This window comes from Salminus brasiliensis, chromosome 21 (assembly GCF_030463535.1).
Source record: "Salminus brasiliensis chromosome 21, fSalBra1.hap2, whole genome shotgun sequence".
NCBI classification, from domain to species: Eukaryota; Metazoa; Chordata; class Actinopteri; order Characiformes; family Bryconidae; genus Salminus; species Salminus brasiliensis.
This window is the reverse complement of record NC_132898.1, coordinates 30,163,162-30,187,628: the sequence shown is the minus strand read 5'-3', so window position 1 is coordinate 30,187,628 and position 24,467 is coordinate 30,163,162. Positions and strand designations below refer to the sequence as shown.

The window sequence follows — 24,467 nt, the reverse complement described above, 5'->3', positions numbered from 1 at the left end:
TGCTGCTATTCCTCCATCCTCCTGTCAAATGTTATTTTTCCTCCATTGTGGTGCATTTGTGTTAAAAAGTCAGACATTCTGTCCACATACATGTAATTTCCCCAGAAGCATTGTGGAACATCTAGGTGGTCTTGAGCAAACTTGAGACAGGCCACAATTTTAGCATTTGCAGGTCAGAAGCAGTTCTTTTTGTCACTTTTTGTTTGACATCTTTCATGATGTCTCGTTATGCCCATGACCTGATGCTAAGAGGACCCCCACTCCTAAAACTAGTGTCCACAATTTGTCTGAACATACACCGGTGTACACCCACGTTCTTAGCACTGCTTTCGTAGCTTCTTGCGTCTCCAGAACACTCCAGAAGATCTTCTAAGGACTTCTCAATGTTGCATGAAGGCAAGATTTACATATTTACAGGTTTTGTGTGTCTTGATTTAATGGAAAAAACCTTAGTAACCCACACTTGCAATCTCATCTCCTTTGGCCAATTAACAAGAACACAGAAGTTCACTTACTTTTTCTAGCCTGCACTGCAGATGTTTACTCAATATGCTCAATAAACATAAAAAAGTACACCGGTCATTTGTTTTATTAGATTGTGTTGGTCTATAATTGTGACTCAGACAATGATCAGGTCAGGGTTCACTTGTTCTCACAAATGTATGTCCTAGGTGCTTTAAAACAACAGGAACCAAACTAGAGGCAACTGTAGCTTTTGTGTAAATCTTTATTAAGTTAACCTGGGAGACATGGATGAAACATACAATGAACATCTTATAAATAAAAAAAAAACATCTTTTAAATAAAGGGGATGTATAATTAATCTCCCATGGTTAAAATCCCTATGCCTGATTTTTGACTGAAAGCATTAACAGATTAGTTGCAATACAGACCTACGTTCAAATAACATTCAGTGGCACACACTTGTACTAAAGTATCTTTGAGTGAAGGCATCCAGAGCATGGACAACAAAATGCAGTCAAAGTGCAATCCAAAAAACAAAACAAAAAAACAAAACAAAAAAAAAACAAATGCTGAGGAGCTTAAAAGCTACAATATTCAGGGGTTAAGGAGACGAGACATGCAAAAAAATGAATTAAGCCTCCTAAACAAAAATTGGCCACTATGAGATTTTGTTTCATGCAAGTTAATACATACCCCACTCATATAACAAAAATTAAAGGTACGTTATGCATAATTTTGTAAACACATTCCACATTTTTATAAATGTAAAGTGTATTGATCTGGAAATTAAGTATTTATTTCCTCATAAAAACACTAATATTAGAGTACATGTGAAATCTCAGGTATCAGGCAGGGCTGTGTTTTCTACGGCTACATAACAAACAAAGCAGGAAGACCCATTTGTTCAAGGAGATCGGATTTCTGAGTGTTGTTAGATTAACAACAGTGCTGTGAAATCCGGTTATTAATGAGAAACATTAGATACAATGGCAGAAACAGCATTCCACATCAGGTCCAAGTGGGTATAATTAAGCAGGTGTGCTGCCTGTGGAACCTATCTGTGATGGCTGGGGCCACTGAGGAGAAACCTGTGTTTTCTTCTGCCTAGCTTAGAAGATAACAGAATTGCCAATTAACCCACCCCATCAAAGCTCCCCCTAGCACTAGAAGAGCAAGGGCTTCACACATGTCCTCTCTGATACATGCAAAGCCAGCCACCGCCTCTTTTCAACCTGGTGCTAATGCAGCATCGCTGGGTAGACGACACGCTTGGAGGACATCGTCGGGTCCTCAGCTGCACCACACCAGTTTACAGACACATGTGCCGCTCAGCACTGCTTAGTGATGAGGGGAGAGAGCGCCATCTACACACCTGCAGAGAGCACGGACAATCATTTGGAGCCCCACGACATTTTTATACGCTGACACATTTCTTTTCCAGAAAAATAGTTCAAATCACTTGTTTAGGCTCCTGAGACATGAGATGTGTTAAAAAAAAATCACTTGTTTACTCTATATGATTCATCTTTAATTTAGTTTATGAGTGAGGTGTGGATCTTCCTCTTCACATTCTGGACTAATTATAGACTAATCTATCAGGATTTAAAAAGTATTTCAAAAGTGAAATTGGGTTACTAAATTAGAATTGTGATTCTAATGTAGTGTATAGAATCTTGCATGGACATGGGGGCGTGGGAGCAACCCTAGCCGAGCTTCAACTCGAAGACTCGTTATATAGCACAGCAAATTCTATATAACGCTAGTATAACTTGGTGGCTGTCTCCGCTGTCCCACTGGGTATTACTGACTTTTAGATTTTATACAGAAGCTCCTACAGCATAAAGCAGCAATTAGAATGAGGTTTTTCCTTTCCTTGTTACATGACATGGTCGGTAAGTGTAGCTCCTGCTAGCAGCATAAAAAAAAGCACACACACACTGTACTCCCATAAACAAAGATAATCCCTAGTGATTCATACAGTGCATAATCCAGAATAATGCTTTCTGTAAAAGTCACAGTTTCCTAACAAAGCCTCACACACTTTACACACACAAACGGAAATAACTCAGTCATTTCAGGTCAACATCAACAACTCCTGCTGTACGTCATTATCTGCCATCATCAGATGCCTCCTGCAGAAGAATCTAGCTTTGTGAGCAGGAGTGAACAGGGCATGCACGTGTGAGCTTCTAGGTGCGTCGTGTCTAGCTCTTTCATTTCTGAGGGGTGATGGTGTCCAGATGAGGCCAGGCTGGAACATAGTGCCTAGGCAAGGTGCCCTCCATCAGCCTCTCCATCCACAGACTGAGTCGGTCCAGTTTGTGATGGATCTGCAGTGTAGATGCCCGTTGGCGAGAGCTGCCTCTGGACCTCACTCGAGAACCCCCACCATCCTCGTCGGACGATCTGTTGCAGTCTGGCTCGTCCCCAGTGAATACAGGCCGGAAGAGGCAGAAGTACTTCTTATGGCCATTTAGCGCCAGCACGTAGCCGGTGTAGTCCCGTTTACTAGATGATGAGCCCTCCTCTTCTTCCTCGTCTAGAGGCCTCGCGTCAGGCGCTAACTCCAGGAGGGTGCCCATCCACTGGCTGTGCTTGTCAATGTTCAAGAAGGAGTAGTGAAGAGTCTGAGACCTGAAAGGAAGGAGATAAAGGATAATATTTTAGGAATTTAGCCGCTTTAGATTCCACGGTTTAAATTTACTCAACTATAATGACAAACATCTGGTGAGCTGCACAAAAAAGGATCATGCTTAAATCTGAATTTAAGAAAGTACAAAGTTTATCTATAAATCCAGCTGCACCAAAGTTTAAACCAAGCAAAAACTTGAAAAAAGAAAAAAGTTGGTAAACTCAGACTTGATAGCATATGAATTATTTTATTTAACCCTTACTTACAAAAACTAATATTTTATTATTTTCTTACTTTATTTAACAACTTGATTTATACCTATTTTAAAGGGCTTTGAATTCTCCACTAGGGGGCACTTTTAGCACTCAAAGCCTAGCTTGTGTGGGGGGGACTAAAAATTCTTTTTCAGTGAATTTTTAGACTTAATCTCAACTCGGATTAAATGATCCAAATTAAATGATCCACATATTTGGTTGGATATTCCATTTCAAGCAGTCTTCAAAGGACAAAGCCAAAGCCTGATTCTAATAATTGACTGGTTAAACATCTACATGTCTTCTTTGCCAGAATAGCAGGACAATTTACATTTAAAAGATTCTAGTTTTAGTTTAAATCACATACACTGACAGCCATAATATTAATACCACCTGCGTATTGAGTTGGTCCCCCTTGTACTGCAAAACAGATCTGAGAAGACTTCACAAAACCTCCTAAGGCATCCTTTACATCCTGGAAATTGTTAGATGCCTCCATAGATTGCATCAGTGATCAGTTAACGACTTTGGTAGGTACTGCATACCACAAAAGACCTGGCTGAAGTTTTGAAGATGTTCTGACCCAGTCATCTAGAACATCACAGTCAACATTACCACATCAAAGTGGCTCAGTTTGCTCAGACAGCACACCCCCCACAGAACATGGCAAACGCTCACCCTGAAAAAGAGTACACTTCTTTGGCAAACTTCTTCAGCAGAGCTTGTTTTGAGGAGTCAGTGAGCACCAACACCACGTTGATGTGTCCCGGCCTTAACCTCACCAAGTTACTGGTGTAAGTCACATCAGTCAGCTCTGTCACCTCCACAAAGTTCTTCTTAGGAGGACGGCTGGAGGACAAACATGAAGATACTATTTGTGAAAGGCATTTCCAATCTTTACCCCTTGTTATTAATCCTATTACTCATAAGCTATCATAAATAATTAACAAAACATACAATTAATATATTACATTATGTAAATAAGTGAGGAACAGAAATGATCAGTGACTAAAAAATGAGATGTCACTGTTTATGGAGTTAAAACACTTGCTTATTTAATCCCAAAATTGATTTTTTTTCCCTGTAGAAATGTTTCGTCCAATGAATGGTCAACTCGGTCATACCTGCTTGTGTTTTCAGCGTTTGGAGAGCTCTCTGCTGTCTTTGGTGATTCGTTTGCCTTCTGCTTGGCTGGCTTTTCCTCACCAGAGTCACTGCAAATTGGTCAAGCATTTAATAATGAAACCAAATACAACTACAACACAAAGATAAACCCAACGAATCACACCTGTAATGACGTCCCTTGTGTTTCTCAACTCCTACCTGAAAGCCTGAATGATGACGGCGCCGAACAGAATGAAGAGAGCTGAGAAGATCAGAGACACTATTGGCATCATCTCTCGCCTGGGGGGAGACAGGGAGATTGATCTGAGTGTTGATGGATTTCCCAGTGTGAGGGGAAAATAGGAAAAGAGGTGCATACACAGATTCATTGTTGTGTAGTGAGGGAGAGGCAGGGAGTTGTTCTGTCTGTAAAGGTGAAGACTAAATCAGCAGTATACAAATATTTTAGGTTGCATAATGGAGCACTATACAAGGCAATAGAGAGAGAGTAAGACCAAGTGTGCTCTCTTGGGGCCAAGGTTGCTGATGGCAAGCAGCATGACTGGGATTCGAATCAGCATCCTCTGGTCATAGCCGTATTCCCCTGGGCCATTCGAGGCCAGACTGTTTCCATTATTTAAAATTTCAAAAAGCAAATAGTTTGCTCTACAATGTGCAGAAAAGTGCCATGTATAAGTAGAGGGATTCCTGAAATGTTTCCCTCACACTTACCAGTTTGAGTGCAGAAGGTCAAAGTACATTTGAGAGAGATAATCATAAGCAGCGTTCACCCACTGAACTAGAAACATCTAGGATGGGAAAAAAATGAAGAAACATTAACAGCACAAATACATACAAATTTAATACAGTGTCTGATCCGGTCAGGTTAAAGCATACCCAAAAAGGTTTTGCAGAAAATATGGACAAAATGTTCTGTTAAAATAAAAATAAAAAACAAGAACGGAAATCTGTGAATTAAAAGAAAAGTAAATAATATGTATTGCTGAAGTGCTGGACTGCGTCCGAGAGATCGTTTGGATATCCTCAATATGCATAGACAACTTTACTGTGTATCACGCTAACATACTTTATCCCAGTACAATAAAATATCTTCATATTGCCCATGTGAAACAATTACTGAAGGGAAAAAAACAAGGTACAAGAGGCATTATGATAGGTCTGAACCCACATTTTGACTAAATTTATGATCATTTTGATGAGCCAGCAGTTTTAGAGCCCAAAATACAACAGCTCTACCCTGACTGCTCAGCTGTGATAAGGTGTAAAATTACATCCTGGACTTATAAAAGTTCACTTAAATATGTGGATAAATATGGATAACTAGGCTACACCAATTTTAATGGTTTGCAAAAGTTATGACCAGTACTGGCAGAAGGCTACTGCAATAAAGAAAGAGGCAGAAAACTGTATTTCAAATATTCTAATTAATTCCGCAATGAAGAAAAGCAAATTTGATTACATGATAATTAACATTAACATCAATTCACAAAGGGATCCTCTTTTAAAACTAAAACTATGACCATGTCCAACTACCTGAGGTCCAGTGGGACACTTACAGAAGCAAATTCGTTGTTGAGTTCAGGCAGCATGGCATCAAAGGTGAGGAATGAAGGGTCTCTCTGCAGAAGCTCCAGGTGCTCGTGGAGGCGGTGCTTGTCGTCATCACTTCCGTTCCAGCCACCCGTCACTGTCCGATAGAGCACTTTACCTGTGGTGCTCCGCCTCTCCAGTATGATCACCTGCAGAGAAAGAGAGAGAGAGATGGTGAGATAGTCCCTACAGAAATGAAAACAAGCTAAAAACGTTAGCATTTCACAACACGAGTGTTCAATCAGTCTGCGAGTACACGGCTCTGACCTGAGGAGGGTTCATGTCCTTCTTTTTGAGAAGGGCCTCACACAGAGGCTGCTGCTGCTTCTGATAGACATAGGTGAATCTCAGCACCTCTTTAGTGTTGGCGGAGGCAAAGTCAAAGAAAGCATCGTTCACTGAGACAAAAGCCTCATCCTCCTCCGTGATGAGCAAGACACAGTACCTGAGAGGACGAAGGATGGACATCAGTAACCTTAGAGGTACTGGACCTCTTTTTCAAGACCCATTTAAAAAGGCAGTAGTTCTGAGTGGGATTTGAGAGTTTCTCTATGGGATCTATTTCTGAAATTGTCTTTAGAAAACTGCTGGGCTTAAAGCAAAAAGGAGGTCAGTGTTCTTGTGTACAGCAAACTGTGGATTTGCTCAAATCTAAAACCACAAAAACCCAAATAGCTTCACTCTCAAACCTCACAGAAACAGAGAGAGAGAGATAGGTGAGCGAAGGTTCTTACTTTCGGCGGCGGTGGAACTGCTTGACTGGACACAGCACATCAAAGAGCTTCTGGTTGACCAGCCGTGGCACCATCAGGAAACGGTTGTTGGAGACAAACTCATCGATGAGCTGCTTCTTTATTCCCCTGGACTGAGGGTTGCAAACATTTGGTTATGATAAGACAAACGTATAAAATAAATGGTATGTACTAGAACAATTTTTAAAGATTTAAATAATGAATAAGAAGCTGTGGGAAAAAAATGCTGAGATTTTAGATGAGCCTAAAATAATGGTCATATGCTTTATGGACATAAGTATTGGGACTGTTCATTCATTGTTTCTTCCAAAATCAAGGGTATTAACAACAGTGTATCCTGCTTTTGTTGGAGTAACTGTCTATACTGTTCAGGGAAGGCTTTGGAGCACAGCTGTGAGGATCTGATTGCATTCAGCAGTAAAAGCATAAGTGAGGTCAGGTTGTTGGATGATCACCACCCCAACTCATTCATGAATGGAGCAGCATCCATCATTCCAGAAACCACAGCTACACTGTTCCACAGCTCAATGCTCCCGCTTTATACCCCTCTAGCCCACTACTGGTGCCAATAGGTAAATGTTTATTTGATCCAGAGAGACCCATTTTTTTGGCAGTACTTCTCTACAGGGGCTAGACAAGCTCTGTGTCAGCAACTTAAAGTGACTGAACGCATTCATTAGAAGGGGTGTCCATAAACATTTGGATATATAGTGTCCAATAATTCTACCTTTACTTTTCAAATTAGCTGATATTGTTGCTGCAAGTCTTGAGCCCATGGTAAAAGAACTAAGTAAATGTCTTAGTGAACACCTGGGTAGTAAACATTACCTGTATGACATCTGCAGGTTTCTCTGTGTTCTCCTTAAACAGGAGCATGGTGGGAGCGTATGTGTTGATGTTGAACTGCTGCAGGATACGTACAGTCTCAGTCAGGCCCTGGTCTACGTACCCGAACCTCACAAAATCCTGATGCGCAAACGCTGTGAGCTACAAGCAGAAGAGCAAATCAGGACATGCTAACACCCAGAGACGGGTCACAGGTGCACATTCGAACAAATTGCATTTGCATCAGTGGATTTTACAGCATAAACATTACCTCTTACCTTATACAGTAAAGGCACTGTAGGTACGGTGTCAAACAGTAGTACGCTGGGCTTGTTTTCTTCACGCCAACCATTTAAAAACTGCAAGTAGTTGTCATCCGTCACCTTGAATAAAAAATAGGAAAGGTAGTGAATGAATGAATGGGAAAAATATAGCGGAATAAACATATACAGTATATTTAATACTATTTCATGTGGAATGTGTATGTAATTTGGAAACACCATTATATACAACTATACACACATACATCTAAAAGTATCCAGACAACCCTTCTAATTCAGCTATGTTAAAGGTGCACCCATTGCATGTATCCAATTATAACGGCTTATATAATGTCAACAAAAAAGAATCGTGACATAACTACAGCTGTTGTGTCTGAGTGCAATCAAACTCTTGCAGCAATGTTCTAACAGTTAGTGTAATGCATTTTCAGAGGGGTAGAGGCTTTTACTGCAGCAAACAGAAACAAATTTCCTATAAATACACTTGATTTAAGGAGTAACATTGGAAGAACAGGTGTCTACAAACTCTTGGACATGTAGGATTGGTTCCCTAGACAGCAATAAAGCCTAGTGATTGACTACATTCAGTTTAATGGTAAAGTTCAGGACTAGGCTTAATCCCTGGCCAAGAAACCAACCAATCTAGTATTTATGGTGAAGTTCCAACCTTCTCCACTAGCCTCTGTGGCAGCAGGCTTTCCACAAACTGCCTCAAGTACTCCTTGGATATAGCATAATGGAAGTAGGTCACTTTGCCATTAATGAGCCCCAGAATGGAGGGCGTGCGATGGGCACCAAGATGGTTGGCAAGCCGCTTCTCGTACCCAATGTCCACCACACCAATCCCCACACCTAAAAAAGCAACAAGAGGCTTGTTTACGTATTGCTATTTAAATATGTAAAAGCTGAAGAGGTGCTTCTATACTTTTTAATTAGATTTTGAAAATTTCATTAGCTGTGTTTGGAAGCACCCACCCAACGCCTCCAGTTCCTGAACTGTTTCCTTCCAGATCGGCTCAATGTGGATGCAGGTGAAGCACCATTCGGAGGTAATCTTTATCAGGTAGGGTCTTTTGAAGCTATCCGGCACCACCTCCTTCATGTAATGTTCATGGTGAAGAAGATGCTTGCTGTCTGTGAAATCTCGGGTTGAACGTGTGAAGTGAAAGAACGACTGGTCGAAGTAAAAGTTGTCGTGGAAGTGTCGGAAGCCCTGCGGTGCCTGGCCATGGTGCTGGTTCTCGTCGGTCTGACCAAAACGGTCATAGTTCGCTCTCCGCTCCTCATTTGACAGAATCTGGAAAAAACACGGAACAGAAGAACAAAATTGATGCTAGGAACAGTTTGTAAAATTGTAAAAATATAAACACAAAATAAAATGACATATTAGAGAAGAAATGTGTTTCTGAAGAATAATGCTAATTTTAATATCCCAATTCTGATCCTGAAGACCTACCACACTTGAAAAGAACTGTTCACTCTGCAGCCATTTTTGCAATGCTGCCAGAAAATTATTGGCAGACCAGGATCCAATCTCTATGGATGGACAGAGACCAAAATACTCAAAACTGAAGGTCAGATTACCTTCTCAAAAGCATATTTTAAACCCCTCATAAAATCTGACAGAAACCTCATGAATAGTTTGTAGCATTTGGGTCAAAAGTGCACAAAAAAAAAAAAATCAGATTTTTAGGCTTGTTCTGTCTACAGTACTTGCACAGATCTCCACATCTAGGGGGGCTTTAACCACTAGCATGCCAACCTTCCTCTGCTTGCAGCATAACCAGCAAGCTGATTGTCTGTTTTTGCAGAGAGGTGGGACTTTATCCATAAGCAGATCCCTATTCATTTTTCAACAGCGGCCAGTCCCCTCAATTATAATACTCATATGCCCCTGAAGGCCTTCATTACAGATGTGCTAAATTTTGCTGGATATGCTGGATTACCAGGACAAGGTGTGGACACCCCAGATCTATCAAAGCTATACGGTGACTTACCTCATAGGATTTAGAAATCTTGATAAACATATCTTCTGCACCTGGATCTTTATTTTTGTCTGGATGCCTACAGTAAAGAAAAGACCACTCTGAAGACTTACTGGAGGAAATAAGGCTCTTTCATAACAGAAAATTACATGATACAAATTCCTAACCACAACTAGAGCAGAACTCAATCAATAAAATTAAGAATGACAAGTTCTGTCCTACACCAGCATCACTACTCACCATTCCCTGGCAAGCTGCTTGTAGGCCTTCTTGATTTCGGCTTGACTGGCGTGTGTAGACACTCCGAGGACCCTGTAAGGGTTGAATTCAGAAGCTGCAGGTGCATTATCCAACAGTGCCAGGAGAGCAGCCAGCCAAAACAACCGCTTCAGGAATGGCTTCGGGGGGGCTGCCATCTTCTTAAACTTAGGCAGACGGCCTACAGAAAGAACAGAAACCGGTCATCTGATCGACTGTAGAAATCTGCAGTCTCTTTGACAAAAGTAATGGGACATTTTAAGGGAAGAGCTTTCACAATGTTCACAATAGTGGTGAAAATAATCTTTCATATTTATTATATTATATCTGGGATATCACACAAATACTGTAGATTACTATAATATTAGTAGACAATATGAACCAAAAAAAGACAATTAAAAAGGGAGATTTCAGGGATATGTAAGGAAACAAAAACAAGTACATAAATATTTTTTTTCTTACAGATTTACCACATTTGATTATCATCAACATTACAAATAAGATCTCAGAAGATGTATAGATTTATGGGTCTTTTTGGTGCATGACCTGATCCCCATCACTACCACTACCATTATAACAAAATACAAGCTGTTAGTGTTTCCATTATACACTATATGGACAAAATTATTGTGACACCTGCACGGACATTGCTCCTTTCAAAATCAATGGTATTAAAAGGGCTATGTCCTGCTTTTGTTGGACTAATGGCTCCTAGTGTCCATTTAAGACCTTCTACTAGAGCTTGGAGGAGCTTTGCTGCAAGGGTTTGATTGCACTCAGCAAAAAGAGCATTAGTGAAGCCAGGATGTTGGATAATGATGACCACCCCACCTTATCCCAAACATATCGGATGGAGCACCACCACCACCACCACCATCATCATCACCATCATCATCATCATCATCATTCTGGAGAGCACAGCTATTCCACTGCTCCAGAGCTCAATGCCTCTCTAGCCCACGCCTGGCATTAGGCAGCATGGTGCCCAATAGGTTCACCATGATGAGCCTTTATCTGCTCCTGAGAGTCCTATTTGCAGTACTTACTAGACTTACTAAACTGCGTGAGCGCATTTGCACATCTGTGACAGAACTAAAGAAGCTGAACGCGTTTATTGGAAGGGGTGTCCACAAACATTTGGACATCTGGGCGGCTCCAAGACCAGCTGTTCTGGAGGTTGGCTAAGGCTTGGCGAGATGACTGACAGGCCTCACAGAACTCTCTCAGACTCTCTTATTAGGATTTCTGGGGGCAAATCTGTGGAATTGCTCTTTATCGCATGTAGCAGTTAGCTAGATAAACCTCAGTACATTTAGCTAGTTAGCACAGCTAGCTAACACAGCTAGCTAGCAGAACAGACAGGCGCTTATGAAGTTAGCTAAGGAAAAGAAACCCTTTAACAAGCTGAATAAACACGACAAAGTGTTTAAAATGAAGAAGACACACGACAAAGTACCGCTAGCTACCGACCCACGAGTGACAACTGCTTGGGAGGCTAGGTTAGCTGGCTAGCTATTCAGCTACAGGCGGCTAACGTTAGTTTAGCCGGTTAGCTTAGCATAAATCACCGGGCCGGTGCGGCCAAACACAACGGAGATGACAGACAAATCACACCGCAGAAAACTCTGAAGATAGAAACTGAAGGGGTGCTGGTGCCAGAACCTTAAATCGAGCTCTTTGCATAATCGTAAACAGCCAAATTCCAGCTACGACGCTTCCCGGGGAGACCCACAGGGGGTCCCGACTCCAGCCAGTAGTTTTCCCGATGTGAGGGGGATGATGGAGATCCACCCTCCGCGATAAAAGCCCCTCAGCTCCCCAGAGAATAACGTAAAAGTCCTTTCCCATTAACATAGATTTGTCTTAAAATTAAACAATATGGATAATATTATTAAAAATATATAATAACAAAAATATAACATAAAAACAATGTTCAAAAACTTTCTTATAGAATTACCCTTATTTGATTACTATCAACCTGCCATTACTATCTCTACCATAGATCACTTGTGCTGAAACAATATAGAAAATAATGCAATTATTCATTTTTTCAATTGAATTTAGCTGACATATATCTTAAATAAAATGTATTATTAATGTTTTTTGTCTGTCCAGTTTTCTAAAGATACAATCTACTGCATAAATACATCAGGATTTAAAGGTGCACGTATTTGTCACTGTACAGCGAAATGTGTCCTCTGCATTTAACCCATCTGGTAGTGAACACACACTCACACACACATGTGTTAGGGGCAGTGAGTACACACACACACACACACCCAGAGCGGTGGGCAGCCAACTCCAGCGCCCGGGGAGCAGAGAGGGTAAAGGGCCTTGCTCAAGGACCCAACAGTGGCAGCTTGCCGAACCCGGGAATCGAACCCACAACCCTGTTATCGATATCCCGGCGCTCTAACCGCTGAGCCACCACTGCCCCTAGTATTGCATGTATTATAGATTATTTGTTTACCAAAGTAATTCCTGTATACTGCACTATAGAAATAAGGCTGAATGTACTTATGTACATTTATGTAAATATTTAGTAATTATACGTTTATCATTTTATATATTTTTTAAAGCCAACAAGAAATCAAAAGTGACCATTTTGATATTGTTAGTCAAAAAGATCATATTAAAGTCGTATATTAAAATCATATCTAGTAAGTAAGTAGATAAATAAATCTAGTTGTAACATTCCCTGGACAGTAGAGACAGTATTTCAGCAAGCTGCCACTGTTGAGCTCTTGAGCAAGGCCATTCACCCTCTGTGCTCTCCGGGCACCGCAGCAAAGGCTGTCCATTGCCCTGGGCACGTGTTCTCACTGTCACTGTGTGTGTTTGATTACTAGTGTGCATGTGTGTGTCTGACACAAATGGTGAATATGGTGTCTCGTCTATGGTGTTGGATGTCTGAATACTTTTGTCCATATAAGCCAGAATGTGTCCTTTAAGCCAGAATATCTCTGATGTATATCCGAGGTATATTCACTCTGAAATATATAGACATGCAGTATCCAAAGTGTCAACTAATGGAGTATTTAGCGCCCAGTATTGGGCTGTGGAGACACACATGCATGTAACCCACGATCATTTCAGGTCAACATCATCATGCCTCCTGCAGAAGAATCTAGCTTTGTGAGCTTCTAGGTGTGTCATGTCTAGCTCTTTCATTTCTGAGGGGTGATGATGTCCAGATGTGGCCAGGCTGGAACATAGTGCCTAGGCAAGGTGCCCTCCATCAGCCTCTCCATCCACAGACTGAGTCGAGAACCTCCACCATCCTCATCGGACGACCTGCTGCAGTCCGGCTCGTCCAAAGTGAATACAGGCCTGAAGAGGCAGAAGTACTTCTTATGGCCATTTAGCGCCAGCACGTAGCCGGTGTAGTCCCGTTTACTAGATGATGAGCCCTCTTCCTCTCCCTCGTCCAGAGGCCTCGCGTCAGGCGCTAACTCCAGGAGGGTGCCCATCCACTGGCTGTGTTTGTCAATGTTCAAGAAGGAGTAGTGAAGAGTCTGATACCTGAAAGGAGACACACAAATAGGAGATATTAAGGATAATATTTTAAAATTTGGCCATTTTAGATTTCACAGATTTAATCTTACTCGATCTATAGCGACAAACATCTGGTGAGTTGCACCAAAAGGGATTATGCTTAAATCTGGAGAAAAGAAAATCTATTATCCAGCTGCACTGAACTTTAAACCAAGCAAAAAATAAATAAATAAATAAATAAATAAATAAATAAAAATTTAAACTTAATATCAGCTTTAATTAAGAATCTACATATTTGGTTAGATATTCAATTCCAAGCTGTCTTGAAAGGACAAAGCTGGCGGGAAAATCTACATAAAAATATAGTTTTAGTTTAAATCACATAAACTGATCGGCCATTCCATGGACACCACCTGCCTAATACTGAGTTGGTCCCCCTCATCCTACAAAACAGACCTGAGACGACTTCACAAGACCCCTTAAGGCGCCCTGTGGTATCTGGCACTAGGACGCTGTGGATCAGTGGATCCTTTACATCCTACAAGTTGTGAGGTGGGGCCTCTATGGATTGCATCGGTGAGACCTGGGTTCCCATGACCCTGACACTGGTTCACAGGTGGTTCCTTTCCTTGAGTTACTGCTGCTGATTTGCAATATTATTCAATATTATTATGCAAATGTAAGCTTAGAAGTCAGAGGTAATCAATATAAAGTGAGAAATAATTTAATAATTTCATTTAATTTTTTCAAATAAAATTCCGACCCCCCCCACAGAAAACGGCAAACGCTCACCCCGAAAAAGAGTGCACTTCTTTGACAAACTTCTTCAGCAGAGCTTGTTTTGAGGAGTCAGTGAGCACCAACACCACGTTGATGTGTCCCGGCCTTAACCTCACCAAGTTACTGGTGTAAGTCACATCAGTCAGCTCTGACACCATCATAAAGTTCTTCTTAGGAGGACGGCTGGAGGACAAACATGAAGATACTATTTGTGAAAGGCATTTCCAATCTTTACCCCTTGTTATTAATCCTATTATTCATAAGCCATCATAAATAATTAACAAAACATACAATTAATATATTACATTATGTAAATAAGTGAGGAACAGAAATGATCAGTGACTAAAAAATGAGACGTCACTGTTTATGGAGTTAAAACACTTGCTTATTTAATCCCAAAATTGATTTTTTTCCCCTGTATAAATGTTTTGTCCAATGAATGGTCAACTCGGTCATACCTGCTTGTGTTTTCAGCGTTTGGAGAGCTCTCTGCTGTCTTTGGTGATTCGTTTGCCTTCTGCTTGGCTGGCTTTTCCTCACCAGAGTCACTGCAAATTGGTCAAATGGTTTAAGTGAAACCAAATACAACTACAACACAAAGATAAACCCAACGAATCACACCTGTAATGACGTCCCTTGTGTTTCTCAACTCCTACCTGAAAGCCTGAATGATGACGGTGCCGAACAGAATGAAGAGAGCTGAGAAGATCAGAGACACTATTGGCATCATCTCTCGCCTGGGGGAGACAGGGAGAGTCTGAGTGTCTGAGTGTTGATGGATTTCCCAGTGTGAGGGGAAAATAGGAAGAGAGGTGCACTAGAGAGTGAACTCTGGCTGGATTGGGGCGTGATTTCCCACCACTTTCCTCGGGCCCTGTCTAAATGGCCTTATTTTTTGCATTTTTGCACTTAGGCTGTACGCGTAATATACAAATGTTTGTTCAGAAAGTATTTTAGATTCTTAAACCTTGTTAAATGAGATTGAAGTAGAGGAAAGTCTTTCAGACATCATTCTTGTAGCCTGTTTTGCTGATGTTTAGGTCTGTGGGTCATTGTTCGCATTGTTGGTGTTTTAATCATTTTTAATAAACAAAATAATAGAATAATAGAATAGTCCTAAATAATAGGTCTCTACTTCTTCCGTGTTTCACTGTTCATTAATATCATTCTGAACAGATTTCGGTCATTCAAGCGACTCAGAATTGTAGTTAAAAAGGTCAGTTTTAATGGTCTACGTACTAAAAAGAATGCTGGGTTTAAATCAGGCTTGGGCTCTTAATGAAAGGTTTCTGGGTTGGGTTGGACTCGGACAGAATGTGCACAGGCCCGGTCGGGCTGGATTGTTTGGGCCCGTTCTAAGCTCTAAGGTGTGCACACAGATTCCTGTAGTGGACCGTTGGACCACTCGGGGCTACACTGTTTCCAATATTTAAAATAAAAAAATCAAATAAGAAATTTGCTCTAAAATGTGCAGAAAAGTGTCCTATATAAGTTTGTTTCCTATCGAGGTATTTCGGAAATGTCTCCCCCACACTTACCAGTTTGAGTGCAGAAGGTCAAAGTACATTTGAGAGAGGTAATCATGAGCAGCGTTCACCCACTGAACTCGAAACACCTAGGAAGGAATAAATAAAGAAACATTAACAGCACAAAAACATACAAATTTAATACAGTTCACCTTATTACTATGACCCATAAAGCATTGCAGAAAATATGGACAAAACGTTTGCAAAATAAAAAAACATGACAGAAATCTGTGAATTAAAACAATAAAAAAATAAATAATATGTATTGCTGAAGTGCTTGACTGCTTGTAGGAGGATGTTCGGATATACTCAATATGCTCAGAAAAGTATACTGTGTATCACAAGGACATAATTTATCCCAAAACAATAAAATATCATCATATTGGCCACTCTTATTTGTTCCCATTTTAAACAAGTGCAAAAACCAGGGTAGCTTTTCAGGGTACAAAAAGGTTTTTTCCTTACTTTCCAGTAATAACAACAATGTGTTTAAATAAAACCTTATTAATTTTTAAAAATTGGATATTTCTGAACCCACATTTTGACTAAATGTATAATAATTTTGATGGGATAGCGGTTTTAGGGCCCAAAATACAACAGCTCTAACATGGATAACTGGGCTACACCCATTTCAATGGTTTGCATAAGTTAGGAAAACTTCAAATATTTCATTTAATTCCAAATTAAGCAGAAAAGTGAATTTGATTTCATGATAATTAACATTAACATCAATTCACAAAGGGATCCTCTTTTAAAACTAAAACTATGACCATGTCCAACTACCTGAGGTCCAGTGGGACACTTACAGAAGCAAATTCGTTGTTGAGTTCGGGCAGCATGGCATCAAAGGTGAGGAATGAAGGGTCTCTCTGCAGAAGCTCCAGGTGCTCGTGGAGGCGGTGCTTGTCGTCATCACTTCCGTTCCAGCCACCCGTCACTGTCCGATAGAGCACTTTACCTGTGGTGCTCCGCCTCTCCAGTATGATCACCTGCAGAGAAAGAGAGAGAGAGATGGTGAGATAGTCCCTACAGAAATGAAAACAAGCTAAAAACGTTAGCATTTCACAACACGAGTGTTCAATCAGTCTGCGAGTACACGGCTCTGACCTGAGGAGGGTTCATGTCCTTCTTTTTGAGAAGGGCCTCACACAGAGGCTGCTGCTGCTTCTGATAGACATAGGTGAATCTCAGCACCTCTTTAGTGTTGGCAGAGGCAAAGTCAAAGAAAGCATCGTTCACTGAGACAAAAGCCTCATCCTCCTCCGTGATGAGCAAGACACAGTACCTGAGAGGACGAAGGATGGACATCAGTAACCTTAGAGGTACTGGACCTCTTTTTCAAGACCCATTTAAAAAGGCAGTAGTTCTGAGTGGAATTTGAGAGTTTCTCTATGGGATCTATTCCTTTAGAAAACTGCTGGGCTTAAAGCAAGGTCAGAGTTCTTGTGCACAGCAAACTGTGGATTTGCTCAAATCTAAAACCACAAAAACCCAAATAGCTTCACTCTCAAACCTCACAGAAACAGAGAGAGAGATAGGTGAGCGAGGGTTCTTACTTTTGGGGGCGGTGGAACTGCTTGACTGGACACAGCACATCAAAGAGCTTCTGGTTGACCAGCCGTGGCACCATCAGAAAACGGTTGTTGGAGACAAACTCATCGATGAGCTGCTTCTTTATTACCTTGGACTGAGGGTCCATGGATAGTAGGAAGCAGTAACAATGCAGAAATTTTAGATGAGCCTCAAATAACTGAAAAAAGCTGTACAGCATTAAGAATGAAGTTCTAATGTCCAGCATATCCAGCCCACATCTAGGACCCACAGTTAGTTGACACCTTCGCTGTAAATGTTACCTGTATGACATCTGCAGGCTTCTCTGTGTTCTCCTTAAACAGGAGCATGGTGGGAGCGTATGTGTTGATGTTGAACTGCTGCAGGATACGTACAGTCTCATTCAGTCCATGGACTACGTAGCCGAACCTCACAAAATCCTGATGCGCAAACGCTGTGAGCTACAAGCAGAAGAGCAAATCAGGACATGCTAACACCCAGAGACGGGTCACAGGTGCACATTCGAACAAATTGCATTTGCATCAGTGGATTTTACAGCATAAACATTACCTCTTACCTTATACAGTAAAGGCACTGTAGATATGGTGTCGAACAGTAGTACGCTGGGCTTGTTTTCTTCGCGCCAACCATTTATAAACTGCAAGTAGTTCTCACCCGTCACCTTGAAAGAAAAATAGCAAATTGTATTAAACACTGAATGACTGAATGGGACGGATGTAGCAGAAAATAAATATACAGTATATAATTAATACTGTTTTACATGTATATGGAAACACCAATTACTTTGTACATCAGTATCTACATCTATATACATACACGTCCAAAAAAGTGCCAACACACCCATTCAAATTCAGCTCCGTTAAGGTGCAGCCATTGCCAACACATGTTCAATTATAACAGCTTATATAACCTCAATAGATAAGCATCACCAATACAACAGACTGCTCTGGTGGAGACAAACAACAGTCTTAGTAAAGGAGATGGGAGCCCCATTATATACACTATATGGACAAAAGTACTGGGACACCTGCTCATTCATTGCTGTTGACATCAAAAGTATTTAAAAAAGAGCTGATCCTGCTTTGGTTGGAAGAAGGTTTTCTACTAGATTCTCGAGCATTCAGCCATTGTCGGGATGTCGGGACGATCACCACCGCACCTCATCTCCAATTATCCCAAAAGTATTGGACGGACCAACCATCATTCCAGAGAACACAGTTCAACTGCACCCATAGCACAATGATGCAGGGCTGTATACCCCTCCAGCCCATGCCTGGCATTAGGCATATTGTTTAGGTCCTATTGTTTAGGCAATGCTTCTCAAAAAGGACTAGACAACCTCTGTCAGCGATCTAAATGCATTCACCAGAAGATGTGTCCACAAACATTTGGACACATAATGTATGTCTGGGATAAGAACATCAACCAACATCAGTACCTAACCTAGCTGCTGCTCTTGTGGCGGAGAGCAATCAAAGCATTATAGAAGGATAGAGGCTTTCACTGTAGCAAATCTGGACAAACTACTGTACATTAGACTACGTTCCCCCATGTAGGCTCTGCATAATTCCTGGCCAGGAGAATTTCATATAGAGAATCTCAATTTAGTACTTGACAAAGATCCAACCTTCTCCACCAGCCTCTGTGGCAGCAGGCTTTCCACAAACTGCCTCAAGTACTCCTTGGATATGGCATAATGGAAGTAGGTGACTTTGCCATTAATGAGCCCCAGAATGGAGGGTGTGTAATGGGCACCAAGATGGTTGGCAAGCTGTGTCTCCTTCTCTTTGTCCACCACACCAATCCCCACACCTAAAAGATCAACATGATCAGAGGTGTTTCCATATTGCACAATTTTGTGATATCAATATTAAATAAGGTTAAATACATTTAAATACAATTAATTGCAGACCTAAATAAGCAGAAATGTGTAAGAACTGTGTTGACGAGCTTCTTATGTACTTTTTAATGTAGATTTTGATATTTTCATTAGCTGTGTTTGGAAGCACCCACCCAACGCCTCCAGTTCCTGAACTGTTTCCTTCCAGATCGGCTCAATGTGGATGCAGCTAGAGCACGATCTGGAGGTAATCTTTATCAGGTAGGGTCTTTTGAAGCTATCTGGCACCACCTCTTTCATGTAACGTTGGTGGTGAAGAAGGTGCCGGTCTGAGTGAAAGCTGTGGTGGAAGTGTCGGAAGCCCTTCGTTGCCTGGTCATGGTGCTGGTTCTCGCCTTTCTGACGAAACCGGTCGTAGTTCGCTCTCTGCTCCTTGTTTGACAGAATCTGGAGAAAAGAAAAATAAGTGTGTAGACATAATCAATACATCATTGATTTCTGATCAGATCAATTTTGATATCAGTGCTATGCGTTGAGTTGTAATTGACCAGAAGAGAAGGCGCAAGCTCACTCCTGCAATTCCAACAGGCCCAACGGCCGTTTACAGTAAAAAAAAAACCAAACACACATAAAATAGCGTAATAATTTTCCATTTCTGAGTGATTATTGGTCATATTAATCGATTGTAGCTGAATATTGATTGATTGTTTTAAAGCATTCACTAAATTTCCTTTACATTACTGAGGCAAAATGCCTGGTTGTGACTACAGATTTTAGATAGCACTAGCTATGTCTTTAGCTGTTAATGGAAAGGCATTACTTTTATTGCTCACATAATATCAGGCTAGAACAACGTAGAAACTACTTGAGCTATCTTTTCAGTGATTAGCATGGGGGCTAGCTAACGTGAGTGTGAATAGTACGATTTTAATTATAAGGGAAAAAACGAGCTAGCTAGGTAACAGTATGGTAATGATAATATCTGACTTTAATGTTTTAAATGGAGTTGTACAATTTTTCACGTTGCCAAGCTTTTTGGGGAAGGTTTTTAATACAGTAATTACATTTTTGCCTTAAATGTGCTATAGGCTCTGCTATGCACTGGAGAGCTTAGGTGGACAGCAACCACAGGTCTAGTGGCTCTACTTTCTGTAATTTGTGAAGTTTAACCTTAATGTGTTCCGTTTTCGTAATGTAATTTTAAGAATGACATTTTTTCCAGCTGTAACTATTTCTGGAGAGTTCTGGACAGAAGTAATGAAGAGATTTTGAGAATGTGGCCATATTCATCTGATCGTTTCCACGACTGTACTACATTACTGGAACAGAGACCCAGTAGACATCATGATGAAACACGTGTGTATCCTGATGCTCACTATTTAAAAACAATAGATTGAATAACCATTCTTTTTTATATTGGATTCAAGTGCATTGCAAACAGTGCATCCATAATATCTATACATCCAATAAAATGTTTTTTTTTTTTCAAAATATATGACAATAATATATGCAATAAAGTTAATACAGAGAACATATACTGTGTAACATGTGTGTATGTAATTAAACAACGTTGAATTTAAAGCAATGATCAGTGTTTTTGCTGCCAAGACATGACCAACTTGCAGTACCAACAGAAGCCATTTAGGCTGCACTGTAAGTTCAGTGTCCATCTCAGAGGCTTGGTTTGAGAGTAGGAGGCATGTCTAATCCAATGAGTAGGTGTGCCTTGCTCTACTTTTGGTTTCTACAGCGCAGACTGGCTGCAAATTTTACAAGATGGCAGATGATTTTGGCTTCATTTTTATACATATATAAAGGATAGGAGAGTGCTGAGGGGATTACTAGTGCTAAGGGGATGTAATATGATATCACAACCACATATAAAAACATATTGTAATTGTGATATCATATTACATCCCCTTAGCACTAGTAGTTTTGGGTTTTTTTTTTTATAAAATTTTGCAATTTTGATTCACATTTTGCACAATAAAACTTTTAGTAAGTAGTAAAAAAAGTGACGAGAGAAATTCAAATGAAAATAGTTCCGATATTTCTGAAACTTCTAAAAATAATATGGCTACATTTGACAAAGTCTCTTTTCACTGTTAATGTTGTCAGTTTAATGTTCAATTTAATGACTGATTTTGATCAGGGTTTGTTTTTATTCCAACAATACAAATACGAATGTCAAAATGTGGAAGAACCAAGCACTGCTGCCAGCGGACCACACACACCATTGAAGGCCTTCGTTACCGATGTGTTAGATCAGGCTAGTAGCTAAACTCAGGTGACAGATCACCAGGTCAAGACTATATGTCTATATGATGACTTACCTCATAGACTGTAGTAATCGTGATAAACATATCGTCTGCACCTGGATCTTTATTCTTGTCTGGATGCCTACAATAAGAAATACTGCACTCTGAACACTTCCTGAAAGATTTGAGGCTCTTTCATAACAGAAAATGATGTTCTGCAACTTGCTGATCAGAAACAGATCCATCAGTACAATTAAGAATCAGGTCTGAATCACAGCTTCTCAGGTGGACTACGTCAGAATCACTCTTTCTTACCATTTCCTGGCAAGCTGCTTGTAGGCCTTCTTGATTTCGGCTTGACTGGCGTGTGTAGACACTCCGAGGACCCTGTAAAGATCGAATTCAGAAGCTGCAGGTGCAATATCCAACAGTGCCAGGAGAGCAGCCAGCCAGAACAACCGCTTCACAAACGGCTTCGGGGGGGCTGCCATCTTCTTAAACTTAGGCAGACGGCCTACAGAAGAAACAGAAACCAAAACCATGTTACAGCATGTTTTAGTCATCTGATCGACTGTAGAAGTGGACTTAGTAGAATGAAGAGAAACGGAAAGCTCTTCTTGAGTTGAGCTCTCAAATATTGATCCAAAATTCATTCAATGAGTCCCATTGTTAAAACCTACCCCATTACCAGGGTATGTTGTGATTGAGATAGTGTACCTTTAAAATTAAGACCACGTCACAAAATATGCATTGTAATCAGCTAATCGTGTATACACAAACACTTCACCATCTTCTTGTGGTTCCCCAAAAACAGCCACCGACATCCAAAGGACTGTGATCCACAATAATGGGCTGCTGCTGATAGACCTGCCTTGATAGTGGGGCAGTGGTGGCTCAGCGGTTAGAGCGCCAGGCTACCAATAACAGGGTTGTGGGTTCAATTCCCGGGCTTGGCAAGCTGCCACTGCAGGGCCCTTGAGCAAGGCCCTTTACCCTTGCTGCCCACCGCTCTGGGTGTGTGTGTGTGTACTCACTAGTTAGTGTGTGTGTGTGTGTGTGTGTTCACTACCACAGATGGGTTAAATGCAGAGGACACATTTCGCTGTACAGTGACAAATACGTGCACCTTTACCTACTTATAAAATGTAAGAGGAATCATCCTCTAGAATATTAACCAGGCTGATGCTGTTTCTTTTAACAAGAGCGTTTTTTTATTGGGGTTAGAGAACTTTAGTAATGCAGTGAACCCAAAAGTGATCTTGCTACACATTGGATACTTCCTGACTGCTGTGATGGCCTACACTGGGCAGATGTTTTGATCCTTGTTGTCTGAGATTTTGTAATATTTTGCCGGGCCTGGTCACTGTCACGACTGTCCTTCCCTGCCTCACTTTATCCGATGCATATAGTAAGAAAGTGTGCGTGCAGGTGCACCCCTATCTTACCCACTGTCTTTACATGCTGAAAATAAGAGTAGGACAGAATATTTTTAGTTTCAACACTTCTATAAAGGTGGTGACCCAGCCCGACCTGCTGGAAGACTGCCCGCTGATGTCCCCTCTACCTGCGTCAGACCAGCTGCCACCTACCAGTCCGACCATCAGGCCCCCCACCCACCACCACCCATACCAGACCAGCGGCACACCCTCCTATCACTGCTACCTGTTTAATGACCATGTTAAAACCTAAATGGACTCGTAACTATCTGCACTATTAATATCACCACTATTAACTATCTACTGTATCTGGTTTGCTCATTTTTATCAATAATTAATTAATAGTTCTGATCAGAGGAGGACGGGTCGGGTCCCCCTTGTGAGTCTTGGTTCCTCCTAAGGTTTCTTCCTCCAGCGCTGAGGGAGGTTCTCCTTGCCACTGTCGCTGTTGGCTGCTCACTGGGGGTCTTTGATCCTTCATGTCTTTTATTAATTACTATTTATGTAAAGCTGCTTTGTGACGACAACAGTTGTAAAAAGCTATACAAATAAATTTGACTTGACTTGACTTGACGTGTGTCAGAAATTTTACTGTATTATTAAATGATAAAAATAAGATAAACATAGATTTGAGAGTAATATCATCAAAGTATCTTTTGTATAATAACGCATTATCATCCTCCAATGTATTAGAATGGCCTTAGATGACCCCAACTCTTTGCTTGTGTATGCTGGGCTTGTTATGTGTATGTGCTTCATGCTTTCACAAAATGACTGAATGGAGCGTGACAGTGATTTCTCAGAAAGGCATGGTCATGCAGGGTTTTTTTTTTCTTAAAAGGTTTTGGAAACAATGGAGCGAGAGAAGGGAGTAAATGCATGCTTTAATTTAAGTTATCATAGGGAGATAACATCAAAACATTCCAGTTTTGTCAAAAAGTCATTTTTCGATACAACAGGGAAGGGGCCAGGTGCTCCATAAACTGGCACTCCTGCTGCGACAATCCCTTTGTTACAGCCATCCCCAAATAAGTCTCTCCTATCCCAAATAAATCGAACACACACTTTATTATATAAGCTGTGAATACACTTGTCTTCGTGTGAAAACACAGTGGCAAGAAACAAAATATTTGGCAATACAAAGTTTTAAGAACTTCTAGGGTCTTATAACTGGACACTGCTCATTACTGTAATTCAGTATTGACCTCCATGTCTTTTAGGTCCAGAATCTGGCTGCCCTTCGCAAGCTTGCTCTTCACCCAGCAGTATGGACTAAAGAGAGAACACTTGCCTTTAATTTCATTTAACAAACTGAAGTAATCCTTGAATTAATGTTACATTTTCTTCTGTATACTATGTAACAAAGTAATCAGGCTGTGATTGAAGTGTTGGT

General features: G+C 40.8%; 2 protein-coding genes across 2 annotated transcripts; both read right to left on the bottom strand.

Moving 5' to 3' along the window:
• Nucleotides 1-709: 709 nt before the first annotated feature.
• Nucleotides 710-11,949, bottom strand: dnajc16l (DnaJ (Hsp40) homolog, subfamily C, member 16 like). The gene is made up of 15 exons (XM_072666154.1): nucleotides 11,830-11,949; nucleotides 10,150-10,348; nucleotides 9,922-9,988; nucleotides 8,900-9,221; nucleotides 8,592-8,776; nucleotides 7,922-8,026; nucleotides 7,647-7,805; nucleotides 6,801-6,931; nucleotides 6,334-6,511; nucleotides 6,033-6,215; nucleotides 5,188-5,264; nucleotides 4,675-4,755; nucleotides 4,476-4,565; nucleotides 4,030-4,200; nucleotides 710-3,099 (listed from the first exon to the last, which is right to left on the bottom strand). Exons 2-15 carry the CDS (start codon nucleotides 10,323-10,325, stop codon nucleotides 2,679-2,681), a joined length of 2,346 nt encoding a protein of 781 aa, XP_072522255.1. The 5' UTR covers nucleotides 10,326-10,348; nucleotides 11,830-11,949; the 3' UTR covers nucleotides 710-2,678.
• A 1,165-nt stretch (nucleotides 11,950-13,114) lies between these two features.
• On the bottom strand, nucleotides 13,115-22,129 carry LOC140543039 (dnaJ homolog subfamily C member 16-like). Its single transcript, XM_072666051.1, has 14 exons — nucleotides 21,954-22,129; nucleotides 21,714-21,780; nucleotides 19,554-19,827; nucleotides 19,168-19,352; nucleotides 18,097-18,201; nucleotides 17,822-17,980; nucleotides 17,525-17,655; nucleotides 17,076-17,253; nucleotides 16,775-16,957; nucleotides 15,981-16,057; nucleotides 15,099-15,179; nucleotides 14,901-14,990; nucleotides 14,455-14,625; nucleotides 13,115-13,689 (listed from the first exon to the last, which is right to left on the bottom strand). The coding sequence occupies exons 1-14, from the start codon at nucleotides 22,127-22,129 to the stop codon at nucleotides 13,335-13,337; spliced, it is 2,232 nt and encodes a 743-aa protein (XP_072522152.1). The 3' UTR covers nucleotides 13,115-13,334.
• Between the last annotated feature and the right edge of the window lie 2,338 nt (nucleotides 22,130-24,467).